The following is a 23,859-nucleotide window of genomic DNA, read 5'->3' on the forward strand; positions in this document are numbered from 1 at the left end:
TAATCAAAGGAAAATGTACATTACACTTAAAACACCTAAAGCACATCACAGATTAAACAATGAACTTTCCACCACTTGCGAAGTTATAAAACACCACGTCTGTTTCTTTTCTGGATTAAACTCTTCAGCAGCCACATTTACTCATGGCTGTTCACTCTGACTGATCGTCGCTCGTCGAGCATCCACAACACCCGACGTCAGATTAACAGGTAGACCGGCCAGATTTGGAAGAGGAATGAACCTGATAAAATATCATCGCTGTCAAACTAAAACTGGAATGTTTCTGTGTCAGCAGCGTGAATGATGAAAGGAGGCATGACGAGTCCAAACGTTTATACATCAATCTGAGTATGTGTGAAGGATGACTCAGGACGAAGGCCTGCAGGTGCTGCTCTGTTAGAACAGGAAGTTATTCTCGTCCATGATTACAATTTCACAGTTGTCCCTTAACTGTGCCACTTAATGACTACAATACAATTGGATGCGCGACAGCGGGCAAGAACTGCTGTTTGGTTTTATTTCTGGAGCCGTTTCTTGCTTTCTGTTTGCTATAACCAAGCAGAGAACAGAGCAGGTCTGTTGTTTTACACTGACTGGCACATGACATGCACAATCCAGCATCTGAGGTCTCTGCTAATAATGGGTTTCTGGTACTGTCAGTATTAAATAAATACACACCGATCAACCATAACATCACAATGGCCTGCTTAAAATCTTTTTGGTCTCCTTTATCTCAAATGCAAAAGGTCCACATAAAATAATCAGAATTCAGTCTGAAGACACTTTTTTTAGTGATCAAATTTTGAGTGAAAGCTGTTGTTGTCCATCAGAAGACTTTCTTTTATATTTAGGGAAAACCAAAATCATATAAATCCAGGACAACTGCCAGCAGAAAAAGAAACAAGCAAAACAAACAAAGCATTGTTTTATTTGATACTCCAGTCCCGGAACTCATGACAGTCTTGTGTACTTCTTCTTTAAGCCTCTTTGCGTCCCAGCACTGCGTCGTAGATCTTCCCAGTGAGGCGGTGCTGGACGTCGGTGAAGCCAGCGGCGGCCAGCAGGGCGGCGTACTGAGCGTCTGTCCTCTCTCTGCCCTCAGTCTGCACCAGCATGTTCAGGGAGTACAGCTGCACAGTCAGCGGGCCAGAACCGTCCTGATGGAGCAGCGCCTCCACCAGCAACACAGCACCACCTACAGCCAGGGGCAAAACATCAGCTGCATCTGTTCACTCCTTTCTTTTTCTCTTTTTCTTTTTGAAATTCTTTTTGCCCTCACTTCAGAACCATGGTATATCACCGTTTATGCCAAGTTGGACTCTTCATTTATTTGTTGTTAATCAAATGATATTCATGTAGATCGGATAAGCCAGTCCAACTCACCAGTTTGTGATATACTACGCATTGAAAAAACAGGAAAAACATATTGGTTTTCTTCAGTAATTGAGACATTCATGAAGAGGATTTAACATCTTTACCCACCTCTGATTGCTATATTGAATTTCAGGCCATTTTCAAACAGCACCTATTTTCTTTTGTGCCCTTCCTGCCATAACATGTCTAACATCTGCTGTGAAAAGTAGCCCACTCTGTAAAACTACTTAGTGCCACAAGAGGCTAAATTCACTGTCCAGTAAAACTAGACTTCCCTACCTTCTAATCTCTTTGTTTCCCCTTCCTCTTCGTATGCTCTGAGGACTATCTGCTCTCTGATAGTGTCTGCTGCTTTTCTGTGTCTGCTTCTGACTTTGATCAAAGTGGGAAGGACAGATTTTTTTTGGGATCAGCTGCATTGTGGGATACAATCTGCCATCTCATTTCAAGCAGAAGGAAAAAACATTCTCTTCCCTTTCATACTCAGACACACACACACACACACACACACACTCAGACCTGGTTTACAGGCTTTATATATTCTGCACAGAAGCTCAGTGCAGCGCTCGTCGGTCCAGTCATGGAGGATTCTGGCAAGAATATAGAGGTCAGCTTCTGGCAGAGGGTCTTTGAAGAAGTCCCCTAAAAAAAAAAAACAAAAAAAAAAACAGAAAACGCAGTCAGTTCATAGGATGCACCTGTGTTCTCCACAGCAAACAACAACAACAGAACTGCAGTTGCGTTGTAGTTGAATGTTTGGCAGGATGTGTTGGAGTGACGACACTGACTTCTTCCTAAAGGTGATGCAAAACTCAGAAAAATACAGATGAATGTTGCCCGTCTGAAATGTCTGCAGTTGAAGTCACAATAGCAACAGCTGGAAGTGTAGCTCTGATACCCATGGAAGTCTGGTGATATTTGTGTGAATAAGATTCGATTTTTTCATAGGTATGTAGCAAGCTGCATTGGATGCCTTTCTTATCTTACAAGGACTACAGGTACTTCTCAGAGATGTATAATACAGTGGATTTCCTCCCCCCAAGTATTTTTCAAATAGACTGGTGGCTGCAGGGAGAATATTATCAGCTTGGATCCAGATTCAAGAGCTTTGCTGCATGCATGCAGGGTTTTTATGTTCTCCAGTTTTCATCCACAGTGCGTAAATGGATTTCACTTATATGGCACTTTTCCACTACTTGAACAGTACCCAAAGCACTTTGCACCGTTAATCGCATCCGCCCCCTTCACACACGCCAGTGGGGGCGGCTGCCATGCAAGGTCCACTGGGAGCAGTTTGGGGTTTAGTGTCGTGCTCACCAACACTTTGACAGACTTGGAATCAACCCTGCAACATTTTACCACTCTACCAACTGGGTATTTTATTGTTGTCGGGATAATTGTCACGGTGGACCCAAAAGCAGACGACACAAGTTGAAAAGGTTCGTTAAACAAAAGTCTGGAGGCATGGCGTCCAAAAACAGAGGCCGCAGAACGACAGAGAGCAGTAAAGCAAAGACGATCCACAGGAGGAGAAGTGGGTTTAAATAGGGGACACACAGGTGCAGCACATGAGGGTAGCGAGCGCACGGGGTAAAGACTATTGGTTAATGGGAAACACACACAAGCACTGACACAGACAGGGGAAGGACAATGAAAATGGTGTTACATCTTGCTAGTTTGGCCGTACATAAGGTCACCACATTTAGGTTTAAAATCCGATTGCAGTATTTAAAAAGTGTTATGTAAAATGTAAATTATCATTGTGGGTTGCTGAGAGTTCTTAGAGTTTACACTGGTAGTATTGATCTGAGCGATGCTTGGATGTAATGTTATAAAACATGTACATTTGAGATTTATCGTTTTTTTGTATGTTAAACACGTTTGGAGACATTAAAAGCTGTTGGTGAATTTCATCATCTTAGTGCTTTAATGTCATGAAGAAAGAAAAAGGAGCCTGGCTTGATACACGTCAGCGCAGCAGAGGGATGATCAGGACGCTGACGACTTGAATACATGGGTATAATTCAAAGGGCTGCGTTTAATAAATGCATTGAAGTGAGCATGTGAGTGGAAAACAGGACCGGAGATGAGCTGGCTGGGCTACTTTGCAGTCTTCTACTCATTTGATTTAATCATTTCATGTAATTATTATTCTGTAGATGGGCCTTCAAGTAACACATGACTCTATTAGTGGTTTACATTCTCATACATAATTACTATAACGTCCTGATGTCTGCTGTAATCAGCAGATGTCACAGGCAGATGACCGAGCTGCTGATTGTGGCATAGTTTCTATCACACGTCCTGTGCTGATGGAGGAAATCAGTTTTTTGGGGGGATTTGAGCTTCAAATTGTAAACTTTTAGGTGTCATCAGACCGACTTTGTTAAACTTTAAACGACCTCACTCTACTCAGTTTCCGATCCTTGCTGTCCGTGTATATATATTTAAAGAAAAACATAGAGACGCCTGCACAAATGCCACATTGCAGCTCCTGTAGCGTTCAAAACCATCATGGCTCTGAAAACAGCAGGAGCGACAGCAATTGATTTCAGCTCGGCGTTTTCAAGAGTGCCAGCTGCTGTGAACTTTTTTCCCCACATTAGATGCTGTGCTGGAGATGTGACACAACAAAAAAAAGCTTGAGGTATAAATTGACAGTTTTGTACACAGTTCTTTCAGACCAGCAGCATCCTTTTGCTGTGAGTAAAAGAAACTTGCAGTTTACAACCATTTCTTATTTTTGCTTTTGTTTTCAGAGCGAATGTTGTTATTTCAACATCACACATAGTAGTAGAAGCAAGAGAGAATGACAAAGAAATAAATGCACGGGCATTAGTTTTATGCCAGAACTTCAAGGATGTTTGGGATAATGAAACGTTTTTCTTGAACATCACAGAACTTTTTAAATTTAAAAAATACACATTTGGATTTGAAATCACACCAAGAATCTGACATTCTGTGGGAGTTAAGTTGGTATTAGAATAAATATCACAATGTTTAATCGCTGTCCAACACATTCATCTGATGTAAACATGCACATGCTGTACCTCCTCTACACTGAACTGAGCAGTTTCGATTCAAAAAAGTTGGATTTCCTGACATTTTCTCAACAAAAACCAAGTAATTACTACTTATGAGTGAGTCTTAACAGATTTAATCAAACCGAAGATGAACATGAAGTTTTACCTTTGCCACATTCCTTCTTGAGAAATATCAGACAACAAAAAATATCAACATGTTATGTTCAGATCAAAGCGCAAGACTGTTGAATCAATCACTCAATAATGTTCTGTTAATGTGATTTCTTAATGACATGTATCTGAGTTTATTTCCTGGGAAAAAGAGAAATTGATTAATTCAGACACAAAGCCAGAATAACGGTGTCATTTGGAGGCTCACCTTGTAAACCGATGGCAGCCTGATACAACCAGAGCAGGGATACCAGCTTTATATTAGATACAAATAAATGCATAATGACTTTTTTCAGAACTAAATCTTCCCACTGATGCAGGATGCAGCCCCACCAAAACACATCAGAAAGAGATTGATTGGATTTTTTTTTTTTTTTTGGAAGAAACTTTTGGAGCAGCTGGATATAATTTGTTGTGAAAGATCTTGCTTGAACAGAAAAGCTCTGCGCACTAGATAAAACAAGTAAGTCTTTGGACTGTTGAAGCAAGAAAAGCCATGAGTTGAGTAGAAATAATAATAGGAATTCACTTAACATACCTACTACATACAGATTGCATCCACAAAGAAAGATGAAGTTAAAGGCACTAATGGATGCCTTTTTTTCTTGCATGTGTGTTTTGACATAGTTTCTTGAATTCCTGTAAAAATCATTACTTCCACTGATGATGTAAGCGAGCACAAAATTGCCTTGCTCCTAAAGAGTTTATACACTGCTTGTAGCTGACGGGTGATTTCGGCCACCAAATGTAACGATGTTACCTTCACAGAAGCTTATCCTCTGGTCATCCTCGCTGACAAAGTGCTCCTTCGACATACGCACCACCTTGGGGAGGTCAAAGATCGTCACAGTGCATTCTGGGTAAGCTGACGTGCACTGCTTGGCTAATGCTCCGCTGCAGCCTGGATGGAGACGGACAGAGGGAGAGCGGGAATCCAACAAGTTTTATCAACATTAGTTTTACATCGCTACACTCACACACTCCCCCGCACTCAGTGGAGTAAATGCTCTCAGGCATACACCTATTATTTATATGCCTTATTTGAATTCAGATATATGTGATGGCTTCGGGAATATGGCTCATTTAAGTTTCAAGCCAATAAAGGAGAATGAATTGAGTTGAATACAGAGCGACTGAGTGACAGATCGTTTATAGACAACTGGGGTCCTGCAGAGTCTCCTAAACAATTCAGTCAGTGGAGGAAAACAACAAATACACACAGTTTCACTGTTCATCCGATTAAATTACAGTCTTCTGAATTTATGAGACATTCGCTGTACCTAGAGCAGGGTTGTTAAACATACAGCCCGTGGGTTGAAAACTGGCCTGCCGGAGGGTAAAAAAGTGTAAAAAAAAATAAATAAAAAATTGCAAAGACGACACTGACTGGAATAAAAGTAACTTATGGTTAATTAATACGCTGAGGATTGCAGTGTTTCAGTGAGAGGATGAAGCATGTTTTAGTCCATTAAAACACTGAGAAATGAGCTGAGAAATCAACAGTGGTTCAGTCAAAACTACCTGCCTTACTGCTATAGAGGAACACTGTCATCGAAACCAAACTTGACAGTGAATTTATATGCATAAAGGCTACAAAATGCTTCAAACGGAGGGTCTTTTTTACATAGCAATGTCTGTCTTACTCTCAGAGGCATTATCAGAAATGGCAAGATGTTGATTATAATTGATTTATATGTTTATTATGCTTGTCTTTGTTAGCTGAGTTTGTTAGTGTTATATAAAAAAGGAATTGAATTACAGGTTAGCTTCTTCATAATGTACTCGTGCTGCTAAGAACTAAAACAAGGGAAAACATTGGAAGCAATACAAAAAAAACATGAATTTTAAGATTATTATGTTTCTCATTTATTTCCAAAAACACCTTAAGACCTTTAATCAGTTCATTTCATATCAGTTAAGTTGACTATAGTGTTTACGTGAATGATTAATACTTCAGAAGAATCTTTTTTTTTTCCTTCGTTCTCGTTCGATCATAAGGTGTTTTGTTAAATACTTATTTATTATGAAGCCTTCAGGGTGACTGAAGAAAGCTATTTTCAGGATCTCACAATCCATTATTTCCTGTCTCCTCAGGGTCCAAGTAGTTTATGGCCCAAAAAGTGCAGAAGAGAACCTCAGCTGTACATAAAGTTCAGTGCAAATTATGAGATATTTACAAAAATACATAAACGTAGTTGAACATTAGCATGATATAATTAATACAGGTTCATATGGCAATTGCTCCCTGTGTTGCTTTGCATTCTATTCCTTATGAAGGGAGCTCTTTGTGGACCAGACATCAAACCTGATCAACTGAGAGGAAAACGAGCCGTTCAGACGAACACATGAGAACACAAGAGGGCGGAAACAGGAATCTAATGGGAAAATACAAATCTTTCAACCTGACGCTTTGGCAGCATTATTATCATTTTTCATGGTTCGCAGAGCAAACTGAATTTAAAACAGAGAGAATGAAAGAAAAGGTGACAGATAACGATGAGAGAGAGAGAGAGAGAAAACAGGAAAAATGGAAAACTGTGAATGGGAAGGAGTGAGTGGAGCAGTGAGGTGGAACACACGATCAAACGATCTGACTCTGACAAGCCAACGTGGCCGAAGTCAGACTCGGTCCTGGGTGTGTGAGCGTAGGGCGAGCAAGTTGTCTGGCTCCTTCCTGCTGCTGCTATCGCTGTATGGATCGCTAGAAAACAATGCTTTTGCTTTTTTTTTTTTACACAGTAACATACACACAAAAACAGAGAGAGAAACTGAGAAATACTTTTGGCTTCTCCATCAAACAGGGGTCAGCAGAGGAGAAAACAACACACTGTTCAAGACCCGAGTTAACCTGACTGCCTCAGCGCTTTGGCTCTATTCCTTTTTTTAAACCAATACCTTTAAAATCCAAATAATTTTAATTCATTCTTCATTTTCACATTATTTGAGCTAATTTGACTTAAAAATGATGCAGCCCAGGTTTTAATAATAGCAATATTTCTCAGATCAGTTCACTCCAATACACTGTTTCAATGTTTTAATTTCAGACAAATCTAATCAACAGTTCCATTGTGGAATTTGCCATAAAAACACCAAACTAATACTGTTTACATTGATGTCAGTTGAAAGTGGTTCTTCATTGTAAACCTTCTGATTTCAGGCTGAGTGTGTCATAGCTATTTCCCTTTTATGGTGGGTTTATGGATTGAACACATTGCTACGTCAATAAATTTCATGTTCACCAAGTTTTATTTTCTTCTAAAAAAAAAAAAAAAAAAAAAAAGAAGAAGAAAACGCAGTCTACGTGTTTTCTGTGTGTGTGAAGTGTTTATGGGTATTTATACTCACTACAAACTGTCCATACACTGCTTTAGGTTGAATGGGACTTCAAACTGGAAGCAGACATGACTGTTTATGTGTGTGAAAGTCTTCGATTACCTCAGGATGACTCCAGCCTCTGAGACTCCTACGCTGTGTAAATCGAGCATATTAAAAGGATCCATATATGCACATTATTTTCCTTTACACTAATCAGTAAAACCTTTCATTTTTAATCATTGGGGATTTTCATTGTGTACATTTCAAAAGAGGTGAGTGATATTCTCCTATGATAATAACTGGTTCTTTAATTACAGACAGCGGGTCTCCATTCAGACTGCAGACCGGACAGAATCACAGATGTGGACAGAGTGTGATTTTCCAGTGAAAGCAGGGGTGGATGAAAACACATGAGAGGGAAAATAATAATAATAATAATAATGCTGATGATGTGGCTTTCATTAAAACACAAACCTCCATACTGTTATGTTTAACAGACCTACTAAAGCTATTACTTTAAAAGTACAATCCTAGCCCTAACACTATTAATAATAATAATAATAGATTTTATTCTAAAATCTACACTTTAGCCAAAACATATGACTTCTCCTGAGGCAAACGTGCAGTATGTGTGTGTTTAGAATTGATAGCATGACAGCTCTACTTTATGCAGCTTTTTAAATAGATTCGTTGGATGCGCTTCACCTGGTAAAGTAACCTAATCGTTATGCAGGGGAAATAAATTATATCCCACCGAGTGGTTAAAAAAAAAAAAAAAAAAACGTAATTATGCAGAATGAGGATACATACATCTGAGGGAGCATACAGCCCAGCCTGTAAATCCCACCGAGCCAGACAGATTCAACACCAAATCTTATTCTCATTCTCTTAATCTTATTCCCCCCTGTCTGCATGTCGAAGTGTCCTTGGGCAAGACACTGAACCCCGAACTGCCCCCAGTGGATGGACTGAGCGCCTTGCATGGCAGCCGCCGCCACTGGTGTGTGAATGTGTGTGTGAATGGGTGAATGTGTTAATGCAGTGTAAAGCGCTTTGGGCTCTGTCAATGCAGTGTAAAAGCGCTATATAAGTGTAGACCATTTACCATTTACCATTCTGATATGATCAAGCTCTTGATTTCTAAATGGGAAGGATCATCCAGTTAGTCATCAGCAGGCGGGTCAGAAACCTGCATCTCACATGGCGAGAGGTGGCTTTAGTGAGTACAGTGAGGCAGCTTACTCATCTGGAAAGGGGGCCTCAATGCTGGAGAGTACACTGACATTTTACAGCAACATATGCTCCAATCCGGCTGTCTCTTCCAGGGAAGGTCTTCTTATTGCAGCAAGACAATGAAAGCCGTGTACTACATCCATCACACCAACATGACTTTGCAGGAGGAGTCTGTGTGCTGAACCGGCCTGTCTGCAGCCCACACGATTTATCAACAGAAAATCCTGCATTATGAGAAAAAAATTGTAAAATATTTATTTTTCCAACATCTGATGGGTTATTTATGGTTTACGCGGATTAAAACCTGGGTTTGTGAGATTAGAAAAATGACTGCATTCAGAATTCTGAGTGTCAAAATGGAGCCTTTACTGTAGATGTAGTAGTGCAGTGGGTTCAACAGATCAGATCAACAGTTCCTGGGCAGCAGGTGTGCGGAGACACAACAGATGCTGCGCGAGACATATCAAGTCTACGTGGGACGCTGCAGCCGTGCCCTTCAGGCTCCTGCTGTTCACATTTCACATGATGCAGCATCATGCATAAGCATGAACATACGATGACATGCTGGGAGAGTCAGAGCCGTGGGAGGAGGTGAGGGGAACGCTCTGCACATAAGCACACCGTGCATTTCAACATGTGCCAGCTTCAGCGTGCCTGTATAAGAATGCATGGCCCTTTAGTAGCTTCACAGCGCCCCTCAGTGGCGGGATGAGGCATTACAGACATACAGCAGGTGGCCACCTGTGGTAGGTTTGGTATAATTGGCTGCTCACTGAGATGGTTCTCTTCTGAAGTAGTTTAAATTTAAAAATAAATAAATAAAGCTCAATACATCAAGTTATTGGAAAAATATCGTATCATTACAGTCTGTAGTGTCTTCCTGCTCTGAGTCTATCCATAAAGGTTTTATCCTGATTTTTAAAACTGGATTTGCAGGAATCAGTCAGCTGGGAGACAAAGGGAGAGAAAATACCAAGATGAGTATCCCTCCATCTCCGACACCACTTTATCTTATCAGCTTTTGGGGTGAAGCTGAAAAAAAAAATTAATTTAGTGCAGAATCTTTGAAATATAAGCAATTACATGGGATTTACTCTGATTACTTTCTCGTTGTGGACAGAACCACAGACATTCAAGGCACCAGCTATAAATCCATCACTGTTACAAATCAGCCATCCATTTCCAGTGGTTCAGGAGAGCTGCCAGCTCCCACTCTCATTTAGCTTGAGACACAGGATGAGAGAAAATGGGAAGAAAAAAGAAGAAGAAGTATTTCCTCTCAGACAAAAAGCTTTTTCTGGCCTTTACTCATTGACTGGGTTTGATAAAAGAAAAACTCTGATGAAGAAGTCATTTTAATTTACCCATCCTCTCTGTTTGATCTCGCTCTGTTCCCATCTTGTTTCCGTCTTCCTTTAGAAGCTGTGGCCTTTCATTGTGGAGTTCATATTGTGTTTGTTCAGTCCTATTTCGCCTCGTATTATAATCATTGTGCTTTTTTGCTCACCGTGTAAAGCATTTTGTAAGGAACCTGGTCTTCAAAGGAGCTTTATAAATAAACCCGACTCGACAAAGAAGCACACACACACACACACACAGACCAGGAAAGAAAGCCACCTTTTTCCAATTCAAGCATCCAAAGAAGGATGACTTGGCTGTGTGCAACATCTTGTTCCACATTCATACATTTTCCAGAGAAGTGCAGTTCAGCCAGTCAGCTGGACAAAAGATGGAGGTAAATGTTCACCCTGTGTGCCTTCTGGTGCATGAATGATTCTTTTCTCACCTTGGGCGAATAGTGATTGGGCATTAAAATCAGCATTTGGTTCTGGTGAAATCAACAGTTTCAAAACACATTTTTCATGTAGCATCATGTCATAGTTATTGGAAACTTTCTTTCTTGTATCAGTCTCTATTGAGTCTGATTTCGCTTCTGTTTTTTCTTTGAATGATACAGTGAAAATTTGTTGCATTTACATATCTCATTAACATATGTTAGCATCGTTGAGTAACTGTCAGTGTATTCAGCATTAGTGTGAACTCATGTTCAGTGATGAGAAAACAAATTCCTCATTTACTAATATAGTTTTAGAAAACCGACACACCTGTAACAAATAAGTCTATTAACTGTGATAGAGTGGTTAGCACTATATAAGCAAAAACTCCCTGGTGCTGTTTACAAATGAGGGACTTTTTATTTGTGAGTTTTCATGTTCTCCCTGTGGGTACGTGGGTTTTCTCCAGTCACACTAATTTGCTCAAACAGTCCAGAAACGTGCGTCTGAGGTTAACTGGCATCTCCAAAATTGACCGCAAATACTATGTGAGGTGATCTATGCTTCTGTGCTTGCAGGAAACATAGTTGCAGGTAGGATTTGTGTGATATAAAATGCTCCATATAAATACTGTGGTCTTTTGTGAGGCACACTTGTTAAATAATTTAATGACTTTAACTCATCGATAGAAAATTGACACGTCAGGATGTGCACTGCCTTGCGCCTCATGTTCTTCACCTGAAACTGACTCCAGCTCCCTGTGGACCCAACTTATATGAAGTGAGTGTGAGAAAACGGATGGATATGACATGGCAGTGCAGCACTGAGCTTTTTATATCTCCAACAGGCTGATAAGAGAAACTCAGCCTGGGCTGATGTGACAATCAGATGCATGGGTGGTGGTGGAGTTCATCTCATTTACATGAAGTCCTCCTTAAAAGGTCGCACTTGACTGTTTCTCATGCGATTATTAAATGTTTAAATACACGTGTGGCTGAACCAGCTGTTACATGTCAGATGTTAATAACCGGGCACCCACAACCTCGAGGAAAGGAGATGACTCAGCTCGCTTAAAACTTAACTTACCTCCAAGGTCACAGACGACCTTGAACGGCGAAAGGTCGAAGGCCGTGATCACGTCTTTGCCACAGATGTTCCAAATGGAGTTCATTAACTGCATAAATTTCACCATCTCCTCGTCAGACCTACACACACGCAAAGACACACACACACACAGTTATTTTTAACGCTTGCCTCTCTTCCCTTTATGTCTCGCTTCATGGAAATAAAAACCTCCTTATCATTTTCTGTAAGCCGTCACCCGAGGCGCTACTTGCCAGCAGACAGATGCACACACTCTTCGTACATAAAGTTTCTCCCCGTGGCGACACCCCAGCGTGAGTGTGTGTGTGCGAGCAGAGCAGGAGAGCCTGTGGTGACTGCTGCTGCTGCTCTGAGCAATCTCTGCTCCGCGCCACGAAGGCCACACACACACACACATACACACACACACGCATGCTCTGCTCTGATAACGAGAATTTTATTCAACCATACTTCACTGTAGACAGATGACACAGCGACCTCCAGAACTTTGAAAGTGACTCATTGTTGGCCTCAGACTCTGACTGCATCGGATGTGAAAAGATGAAATGACTGTGAGGCCAAACAGCAGACTGTCAACTTTAATTTGGAAACATTTTGGCTATAAATTATTGAATGCCCCCGAACGCAACATCTTTAGTCTCTTTCCACCACAATGGGGAGCATTTACTTGCACACTATGTCATCCTGTCTTCAATTATATCGGGGACACAGCGCTCAGCCTTGTTATCCACGTCCTTGTGTACATCATGATAACATGCAGTTGACAATCCATCTGCCCTCTGCACGGACTTGTCTTGTGTCCTCAGCATCCCCGCAGGTCTCTGTCATATCTGCACTCTGTGGGATGTAGTCGATGGCTGTCTTGTTACTCTGATCTCTCGATCCTATCATCGTTTATCAAAGAGGAGACTAACTGGATATGATTGAAATTTTATATTTACATGATTTAAATACACTTTTAACCCCTGTTGCATTATATATTCCTCTCCATGATGGGCAAGGATCACAGACATCTAAGCTGTGTCCTCATGTCTAAATTGCTTAAAATACATGTTTTGCACACATGATCGTACTTACAGTATGCCTCTGTGGCTTTTAGTTCTCAGAAAATATAAAGGCATTGTTTCCACCTCCAGCACGTGCTGCAGCAGACAGGAAAAAGCTTCTGCTTGATGATGATTTGTCGGTTCATGTCTCGTTCGGTCATAAAGAGGAGCGCCAGGTCAGGCATGACTGACCGCATGCTGGAGGGCTGGCACTTTGAAAACGGTGCTTCATGTTTGAAACAAATACGGAAAGTCACAGCCCACTGGGCGAATCTCTGCTGCCATTCATTCATTCATTCATTCATTCATTCATTCAGGTGGTGACAGAGATTTAAATTTACAGAGAAGAGATGTTGTTACTAATATTAGCATACAGTCCTTATTTACAGTAATAGCACTTTCATGAGCTTTCATGACAACAATGGAATGTTCATGTAACCAGACGATGTGCTTTGCATGTCTGGATTCGGAGCTTGGATACAAGTATGCATTCAAATATCCTGCAAAAGATTTAATTCACACTTAGAATATTCAATAAAACCTCATTAGGCACTGAAGGCTGCATTGTTCACAGAGTGTGTTCATTTCCTGATTTCCCAGTTATAATTATCCTGAAGACACTTGATTAATTTTACAACGCCACATCCCCAGAGATACTGCATCTGTTTAGTATCCAACTCCTCACCTCCGGCCATGTGAGTAAAAGTCAGCACGTTATCAAAAAGACAAATATTCAGCTGTATTATTTAGGTAGCTTAAAACACAAAGCAATAGATGAACTCCCATTTTCAGAATCTAATCAAGATTATCTTTTAAAACTCTATGCTTAGATGCATCCTGCTCTCTGCTTCCTCAAGTATGAGGAGTCAAAACGTAGACAGCACTTGGCCGTGAATTATTCAGGTGCAGTACACGACTGGTTAAATGGCGATGAGTAAACAGGAGTCTGAGTCATCCAGCCGGCTTTGAATCATCCTGCTCCCGCTGCAGCGCTCCAAGAAGGCGATGAATGACTCCGGTGGTTGTTTCCCCCTTGCTAATTTACCCACAGTATTCACAGGGGAAATCAGCAGGGACAAACAACTGCTCCTCCGCATTAAATCAATTGTACGCAGGTGCTCAAAATTTCTCCCTCATAGGATATTTTAATTTTCAATCAATTAAGAACTGAACTCCAAATTTATCCACACAAAGGTCTATTGCATTATGTGATGCGGTCACATCTTAATATTTCTAATTACAAGCATCACTTGGAGGTCTCTGTTATATCACTACCTAAAAGATGGATGGAAACACAATTTAGTTACAATTTAAAATAACCATTTGATGAAATGTGTTGAAATCCATATATCCGTATGCTCAGATTGACTCTGATGGATTCATGCAGCGCTGCTTTGGTGCGTTTCACTTCATCGTGCAAATGTAACATAATAACTAAAATGTGCAGATTAACGCCTCTGACAGATCCCCGTTCCAGCAGAGCGCACTCATTTTGCAAATCATGCCTTGATGAGGACAACAGAGGAGGATTTTCCAGGGAGCTATTCCTGGGTGTTTCACTTTGGACAGATTGCCGGTCCTCTCGGGCTGGTTGTGTTCCACTGCGCAGGGCCCGAGGCGAGCTGATCAAAGTCTATTAGCAAACAACGTGTGAACTTTTGAGCATGTCACCCCTGAAAACTGCTGACCAGCAGATCAGTGAAGCGTTAAAACTGTGGGCGCTGGATACTATAAACACAGCAGACCTCAAGGACAATGGCAGATGTATTCTCTCCTCCTCTCTGCCCCGAGCTTCCTCACATCACTGCCCACACCCTCCTCCTCCTCCTCCTCCTCCTCTCACTGTCTCTCCCTCACACATTCCCTGCCTTCTAATGAATCCCACAAGTCCAGTTTTTTTCTCTTTCTTTTTTTTAGAAGAGAAGCAAGAGAAGAGTGACAGACAGTCTTAAGATGTGGAGACAGGGCCTGAATATAAATTAGTGGGATTGTGTTTGATCTGTGAGTGCATGTACGCGTGCATGTGTGTGTTCAGTACACAAAGGCGCCGTCTTACCTGTACAAAGCTTGAAAAAGGTCCTCGGAGCTGACTCCAAAAGCCTTCTCGTATTGGTTTCGTCCCTCCCTTCACATGAGGCAAAGACAAAAATACTGTTGCATTTAAAATTTAATCTCACAAATTTTATTTTTAATTCATCAACATGTAACTGCTCAAAATATGGATTTTCACGTTTGAGTGTGTTATTGCCAATATTCTCCTTCATTTCACAGTGAGAGATGAAATTTGTAGATATTTAAATTCATCCTAAAATTAGAAAAGGATGTCTCTTTGTATTGCACACTCCTTCCATCAAGAATGAGTCATTTAGTTCACAAAGTCTCTCTGGGCTCTATATCGTTTTTTGCTGGTGTGTCTCTTTCAGCGATTTCACACAGATGGACTTCACTCATCAGCCACGCTAAATCCAGTCTGAGAGCTGCTGGCGATCCTCCCTCAGACATAACTAAAGCCGTCTTGAGGCCGTGCTCAAACAGAGACGGAGGACTCGAATCCACACTCTGAGGTGACAAATCACAGTTGCAGTTTTCTCGGCATATCTCTGCCCACCTGTGCACGGCTTCACACTCCCTCTCGTCACCCTCCCCGGTGATTACATGCTCATCAAAGTCACTGAATATCGGAAAAAAACAAAACCAACTGCAGCAGTTCTAGAAAATACAACTACGACTGATTGAAGAATTGAACATTTTCACTGATGTAGAATATATTCAGTTTAATTTATACTCATCCACAGTGTGATAAGTCCTACTGTTATAAAGATATGAAAGTACTTTTCCAAGTATTACTTACTTCACAGCTCCACTGCATTGGAGCAACATTCAAAATTAGGATATGAATGATTTACATACAAAACATCTACAGTAAATAAATATTGATCCAGTGAAATCATACTTTTGATTAACAAATAATAAAATTAATCATTCATACTCTGTAATCTACTTCACTACTACAAAGAAATATGCTCTGAACAGATATTTTATAATAGTAAACTGAATCTCATGACAATTCCACTGAATTTTGTAAAAAAATATTGTGAAGGTTGTTTTTTTTAATCAGAGGAATACTCTGTACTTTAACTGGAGCATTTTTAACAACAGTAATTTTACAATTCGCTCGATGTAACTGTCTTTTCCTTTTGGCCTCTCAGAACACCTAAATGTGAGTCACAGTATCTGAATGCAGTGCATGTTTCTAACCATTACAGTCTTCTCAGGATTCATCATTTAATTCTACTCTGTAGAGACTGTAGAGGGTTGGAGGGTAGAGTGCGACCTCTCCTGTTAACTGAAACAAACAATGTGGCCTGAAATGCTGATGCTGATGTGCAGTTTGTGACTGCTAAATGAAAAGTATCTGAGTGTAGGTTAAGTGGAGGCTAAGAAAAAGGATATAAAAAACTTTAAAATGGGAACCGTTTGTAATGCAGTGATTCAGTCTACATGCAAATACATCAATAAAATAGCTGAAAATCAGGCAACTGTCTGAGCTGCTTGTGCAGCGTACTGACCTGACGGCGTCGGTCAGGTAGTGCCAGCACAGGTAGATGGTTCTGGAGCTGTACTGGATGGCCTGGTAGAGGGAAGTGGGACTGGAGCGGGTGAGGTACACACTAGCCTGCTCCGTGTTGCTGTAAAACACTGAAACAGGTGGTGGGAGACGGCTGTGAGCGCAGGCGTTGATAGAAAGTTTGACCTTTTGTCCAGGGACAGGAAGACGTGGCGATCATGAGGCTTCCCTGAAGTGGTGCAGCAGCTGTGCAATGCACGTCAAACCGACACCGGTGGAAATAGAAATCTTGGGGGTGAGAAATAGATATGAGAACTTTCAAGTTTTAATCATCAGGAATGAGTTATTTTCACCACAAGATTGTTGTTAATATAACCAGATAAGGATCCCAGTGATAATAAACACACATTTATCTTGTGTGTGTGTGTGTGTGTGTGTGTGTGTGTGTGTGTGTGTGTGTGTGTGTGTGTGTGTGTGTGTGTGTGTGTGTGTGTGTGTGTGTGTGTATGTGTGTGTTGACCTTGTCCATCGCCCCGCTGCGTCTGGAGCAGCTGCAGCCCAGTGCATGCAGCCAGCAGTCTCTGCGTTCCATCCAGACTGGCACCCACCGCCTGGCTGATCTCCTCCGCCGACAGAGGGCGCTCTGCACCCTCCAGCACATCAAACACCCCCAGCTCACAGGATGTGAACACTGTCTGGGTCAAGGAGCAGAAAAAAGAAAAAAAAAAAAACATTTTGTCAATGCACCATAGAAGCATACAGGCCTGGATTTGGTGACTTTTGATTGGTTTATCTTGACATGTCAACTTTTTCATAATGTATTGCATCATTACATCTAAACAAAGGGAAATTTTGTGCAAAAGAAAAAGAAAAAGAGAGAGAGAGAGAGAGAGAGAGAGAGAGAGAGAGAGAGAGAGAGAGAGAGAGAGAGAGAGAGAGAGAGAGAGAGAGAGAGAGAGAGAGAGAGAGAGAGAGAGAGAGAGAGAGATTCCCCTGCTCACTTCTCTGTTTGCCACATTTTAGCCAAAAGCATTTCCTGACACAAGCAGGGCGTTTGGGGGTTCGGGGCCCTGCTCAGGAAACCGGTATGATGATCCTTTGGCACAGGAATTCCAATGAGCAAACTTTTAATTAATAACTCATTAATGAATTTCCTCCCGGGAGTAATGAAGCATTTTCCATTCTGTTCTGTTCTATCCATCCATCATTTACTCCACTTAATCTAATTTACAGTGGTGCAACTTATCCCAGCTGGTGATGGGTGAAAGCAGGGTTCACTGGACGTAATCCTGTCCATCACAGAGACACACAGTCCCACGCGCATTCACACCTATAGGGAAGATTTTGAATCATTAATTATCTCTATGCGTATTGTTTTTTGAGATAACCCGAAAACTTGAAAGATGAAAAACTGAGAAACCCTGGGAATATACGGAGACAACATACAAAACCCATAAACTTTCTGATTTTTGGTCAATAAATACATCAATAAGAATAAGACAAGAATAAGTTTCTTCCTGTTATAAAAAATGTTTTTTTTTCTTCCCTTCCATCCTTTCTTAGTTTGATTATTTGGATTTTTCTCTGTGAAAGCATTTTGAGCAAATAGTATTCCTTCTGCTGCTGTAAATACAAAACAAGCAACAACAAAAGAGAGAGTTGAATGAAAATACCTTCCAAGAACTATTTGTTAAAGTTCAATTGTCATGAAAGTGATTTATATCTTGGAGAAATGCTAAAAGCTTGAAGTTGCAAATTGTTGGTCTTTGTTAAATCCACAGCACATTTGTCTTTCTACTCAGACATTGTCTACAGTTTTATAAATGTGATCATCCAAAAGTTTGTTTTTTAACTCCTGCAGTCAGAGTTTGCAGTAAACAGCTGACGGAGCAGTCAGTAGCTCCTGACAAGCAACACTCACAAAGAAAAAAAAATCTTATTATAAAGACACAAAGCTAAATGTGTCCAAATAAAGTAGAAATTTTTCTTTGACCTGGATGATTTTTTTTTCTGTGTTGATGCTGTCAGTCATTCCAGACTGAGTGTGTGTTACCTTTGAGATGAGGAAGCCCTCCATATACTCCAGGATCTTTCTGGGGTACATGCCAGCGGCAGGTGAAGCCGCCTCTTGACGCTCAGCCATGGTCACAGCTCAGACTGCTCCTCTGCTTCTTCGTGAGCCTCTTCCTCTCCAGCAGGTGTGTGTGTGTGTGTGTGTGTGTGTGTGTGGGTGTGTGAGAGCATCCAGTGAAGACAGAATCAGACTAAAACTCCAGAAAGTGCCCACCCAGCAGCGGCAGCAGTGAGAGTAGCAGTGGTCTAAGCTGATTACAGCCAGATAACCCAGATTAGGCTCAGTCTGTCAGACAAAGGAACAACTCTGTGGAAACAGTGCTGCCTTGTTCATTATCACTCAGCCAATGCGCTCTCAGAGCTGCTTTCCACAAAGTTTTTATGAACACAAATGTTACGACCAGTTCGTTTAGGAGAAGGGATAAAGGTGGTAACATAAACTACACAGGTGTTAAGTGGAAAATAAAGTTATTTATTAACAAAAGTAAGATTAAACAGTGACAAAAATAAACTGTAAAGAGTTATCAATTCATAAACCAAAGGCCAAAAGGTAACTAAAAATAAGGTAATACAACAGATTCCTGAAACCAAAAAGAGTATTGCGAGTCAAACACAGAATTGAGTGCCTCACTACTAACAATGAATCACTGACTCCAGGAGGCACATGAGCATGGCTGGTTGCAGCTAGCTGCCAGTCAGTGTCCTGCCAGCCGCTTTTAATTCCTTCAGGTGGCTTGCGGGATTGGCCGACGAGCTGCCCTCTCGGCAGGCTCCCCAGGTGCAGGCGATGAAGGAACTGCTGGGTTCCTGCAGCAGCAGCAACCTGGGAAACCACACGGATGCACATGGGGCAACAGCAGCTCAGATGGTAGAGCAGGTAGTCTCATAACCAGAAGGTTGGCAGTTTGATCCCCGCTCCCGCAGGCGTAAAACTGTTGTGTTCTTGGGCAAGACACTTCACCCATCTTGCCTGAGTATGAGGGAGGGGAGTCGGAGGGGCCAATGGTGCAGATTGGCAGCCTCGCTTCTGTCAGTCTACCCCAGGGCAGCTGTGGCTACAATAGTAGCTTACTACCACCCAGTATGGAATGAATGAATAAGGCGTCTACCTCTAGTGTAAAGGGGCGAGAGAAGTCGGGAGCAGTGAGGATGGGGGCACGGCTATGGCAGATATCTTGGCTGTGAGGGGTCAGACTTAGCCTTGGCCCACCTGTTTCCTCAGGTACTTGACCGTGGCTTTGCCAAAGTCACACTTGGCCAGATATAATGTTAAAGAGGCATTAGCTAAATGAGTGAACACCTGCTCAAGGATGTGGAGATGCTCCTCCCACGTCATGGTGTACACGATTAAATCATCCAAGTAGACATTACAGGTAGGCAGACCAGACAAAACCGTGTTAACTAGTCGTTGAAAGGTAGCCAGGGCATTACACATTCCAAACGCCATTACTGTGTACTGCAGAAAACAATCTGGAGTTACAAAAGCGGAGATTTCAGATGCACGTTTAGTAAATTGAACTTGCCAGTATATTTTTTGCAAATCTAATTTGCTGACACTTTGTGGTTCCAATAGTGTCAACACAATCTTCCATAAAAGGAAGGGTATACGAGTCGAGAACAGTACGGAATTCATCCGGCGAAAATCAGTAATACATCGAGGTGAATCATCTGGTTTTGCTTCCAAAAGACATGGAGAACTCCAAGAGCTGGAGCTGTGAACAGCTAAATCATTTTCCAATAGATAATCGGTTGCTTTTTTCATTACCGCATGTTTAATTGGATTTACCCTATATGGCGGGCTGTCGGATGGGTTTGGCGTCTCCAACATCGATATTGTGCTGTAAAACACTGGTACAAGTTGGAACTTCACTAAAGAGACACTTAAACCGACCTATTAACTCAGTTATTTCACATTGTTGGACGGCAGCACTTTCAGCATCTCAGTGTTTGGTAGGTGAGCAGTCTGCTGATGGAAGTGATGGTAAATCCTTAGGATTCCTGAACAGCATCACCAGCAGCAAATAAAACCAATGGAATTCCTTCATCCCAACTCTTACCTATATCGAGGCAGTATTTGCAGAGCATAGACTTTAATGTCTGATCCCAGCGTTCTAATGCTCCTTGGGATTCAGGGTGACATGAACCTGAGACAGTGTCTAATGTTTTGAGGACTTGGTTGTGGAGATGAACTTAGTCAGGGCTTTAACTACAGAACTTAATGTGATTTTACGCAGCGGGATGGCCTCAGGATAACCCATGGTGGTGCACATAATTGTGAGCAAGTACTGATTTCCTGATTTAGAGCAGGGCAATGGACCAACACAGTCTATGATCACACGCTTAAAGGGTTCTCCTATAGCAGGGATGGGATGGAGTGGAGCAGGGAGAATTTTCTAGTTCAGTTTACCCGCTAACTGGAACACATGACAGCAGCGACAAAACTTGTTTACATCCAATTTCAACCCAGGCCAAAAGAAATGCTTGAGAATGAGGTAAGTTTTGGTAACTCCCAAATGACCTGACCATTACTCGTGTGCAATTGACAGCACATGTTACCGATACACAGAGGGTACAACAATCTGATAAACGCTATGTTCAGGACCGGACACAGGAATCCATTTACGCACCAGGATTTCTTTATTTAGGAGATAAGCTACTGCTCCATGACCTGCTTTGTCGGCGCTCACCACACTCTCAAAGCAACGTTTCAAAGTAGGGTCAGCCCTCTGCGCAGTGGCGAGGCGTTCACTGGCAGTGTCAGGCCGTCCGACAGGGATGAACCTGGATGAGCAGAGTACACAGCCTCAGCACTCCCAGGAGGCGAAGATGCACAGGTATTCTCCGACACAGCGTCCACATCCCTCTCACCTGAGAAGGCAGACATGAGCACAGTATCTGACAGAGAGAATTCGTCCCTTTTGCGAGCTTGTGCACCAGTTACCACACATGACGGGAACAATTTTGAGACAGTCTCATTGTTATCCTTCTCGGCATACCTTGGAGAATCCAACACTTCCAGCACAGGAGTTACCTTGCCACCACCTATGTCGTTACCCATTAGGAGAACAACACCCTCTATGGGCAGCGCAGGGCAAGCAGCCACTGGGAAAATCCCACTTATTAACTTACTGTTAACAAACTTTATGTACAGGCCTCTGGGTGTAACCTTTTTCAATACCTCGCAAAGGAACGCTGTAACCACGGTAGGACTCGTCAGAAAATGGCAATGCACTCGCCAGGATGAGAGATTGAGAGCAACCAGTGTCTCAAAATGCGTATGGGATACTGATCAGCGGACTCACCTGTCAGCGACACAAACCCGTCAAAGAGGAATGGCTCAAAACATGGATCTCGGTACACAGGAGAACAAGGATTAGAATTAGAACAAGTTTCAGTTTTGATTAACCCAAGGCCTTTAGGAGGCGATCCAGTACCACTCTCTTTTTTTAAGGTGGGCCAGTTTGCAAAGAGGCGTCCAGAACGATGACAATAAAAAGTCTCTCTCATCTCTTTTACTAACGACCTTAGTCTGTACACTGGGTGTTGCTGGAGCACAAGGCTTTCTGGGACAGGCTGGAACACGTACTTATGTGTAAGCACATACTCATTGGCTAGTACAGAGGCTGAGGACAGAGATGATACTTTCTGTTCATTGAGGTACACCACAATGCGCTCAGGTAGACATGCTTTGAATTCTTCCAGAAGAATAAACTCACGAAGTGAGTCGTTCACTTTACAAGCATTGCACCGTTTATCAAACAGGATTCCCTTTTCCTGTGCGAACTCAACTTAAGTTGGAGCTGGGTCTTTTTGGTGCTTTCTAAGTTATTGTCTATTGGCTTGGGGGACCAGTTCATAAGCATGTAAAATGGACATCTTCACAATTTCATAATTTAGGCTCTCCTCGAAAGGAAGAGCAGGAACAGCCTCTTGGACTTTCCAATGAATTTTACATTGGAGCAACAGTGGCCACAGATCTTTGGGCCAACATAATGCTGAAGCAATGCACTCAAGTGCAGCAAAATAACTGTCAACTTCAGTCTTTCTAAACGATGGCACAAGTGGAATGTTCTTACCAATGTTGAAAGAGTTATGGGTAGAGCTAGTGGAAAGGTGAGACCTGTCTGCATCTGCAGACACGCTCGCTGCGGGAGCGGCTCTGGGCTGAGCTTCAAGCTCTAGCTGACGTAGGCGGACTTCTTTGTCAGCCTCGATCTCCAACCTCCTGATCTCCAGTTTTAACTGGACCTGACGACTCTCAGCCCGCTCTTGGGCTTCCATCTGGAATCGTGCCAGTTTGACCTTTACTCTGGCCTCACCCAGAGAGCCTGCATTCACTTGGGAGAGAGGATCAAAGTGATACATGAACACAGCCGCCTCACTGATGTCCCCAGGTGCAGCATGATTGGCAGCATGCCATTCAGCTGCAGGTCTGTGGCTACCAGCCTCCTCAGTCTCAGGTGCCCACACAGGTGAATCAGAAAGCACCGGCAACACAATTAACCCCAGGGCCACCAACTTCTCAATGATGAGAGTTTCTAAATCGCTCTTCAGAACATTTTTTTTCAAAAGAGACATTTAAAAGAAAAGCTTTTTCCTTTAGATTATCCTTTCAGCACTTATTAATCAGATCAAACGAGGGAGCAGCCAAGAAACGTTTTTAATCAAATGATGCCATTTTACAACAGAAGTGTTACTTTAAATATATAAATAACTTTTAGTGTTCCAGGTCTCCTTTAACGGATGTGGATCCCAGACGAGACCCCACTTATGTTACAACCAGGTCGTTTAGGAGAAGGGAAAAAGGCGTTAACATAAAGGTCACAGGTGTTAAGTGGAAAATAAAGTTATTCATTAACAAAATTAAGATTAAACAGTAACAAAAATAGACTCTAAACTAGAGTTATCAATTCATAAACCAAAGGCCAAAAGGTAACTGAAAATAAACAGTAGCTCAGTTGGTAGAGCGGGTTGTCTTATAACTGGAAGGTTGGCGGTTCGATCCCCGCTCCTGCAGGCGTAAAACTGTCATTGTGTCCTTGGGCAAGACACTTCACCCACCTTGCCTAGTATGAAAGTTGTGAGAGTGAATGGTTGGTGGTGGTCGGAGGGGCCGATGGCGCAGATTGGCAGCCTCACTTCCGTCAGTCTGCCCCAGGGCAGTTGTGGCTACAGTA

The 23,859-nt window shown here is 42.0% G+C and overlaps 1 protein-coding gene across 1 annotated transcript; it reads right to left on the minus strand.

The window, feature by feature from the left end:
* Positions 1-977: 977 nt before the first annotated feature.
* Positions 978-18,726, minus strand: asmt (acetylserotonin O-methyltransferase). Its single transcript, XM_030112262.1, has 8 exons — positions 18,663-18,726; positions 17,130-17,304; positions 16,611-16,740; positions 15,098-15,166; positions 11,978-12,096; positions 5,329-5,469; positions 1,894-2,016; positions 978-1,195 (listed from the first exon to the last, which is right to left on the minus strand). Exons 1-8 carry the CDS (start codon positions 18,711-18,713, stop codon positions 978-980), a joined length of 1,026 nt encoding a protein of 341 aa, XP_029968122.1. The 5' UTR covers positions 18,714-18,726.
* Positions 18,727-23,859: the final 5,133 nt, after the last annotated feature.

This window comes from Salarias fasciatus, chromosome 16 (assembly GCF_902148845.1).
Source record: "Salarias fasciatus chromosome 16, fSalaFa1.1, whole genome shotgun sequence".
NCBI classification, from domain to species: domain Eukaryota; kingdom Metazoa; phylum Chordata; class Actinopteri; order Blenniiformes; family Blenniidae; genus Salarias; species Salarias fasciatus.

Excerpts from the sequence above, each read along its gene's own strand:
- asmt (XM_030112262.1), bottom strand. The coding sequence starts at position 18,713 with ATGTACCCCAGAAAGATCCTGGAGTATATGGAGGGCTTCCTCATCTCA. Across the intron at positions 2,017-5,328 it reads GAGGATAAGCTTCTGTGAAG|GGGACTTCTTCAAAGACCCT; the intron begins GTAACATCGTTA and ends TTTTTTTTTTAG. Across the intron at positions 1,196-1,893 it reads ATATAAAGCCTGTAAACCAG|GTGGTGCTGTGTTGCTGGTG; the intron begins GTCTGAGTGTGT and ends CCCTGGCTGTAG.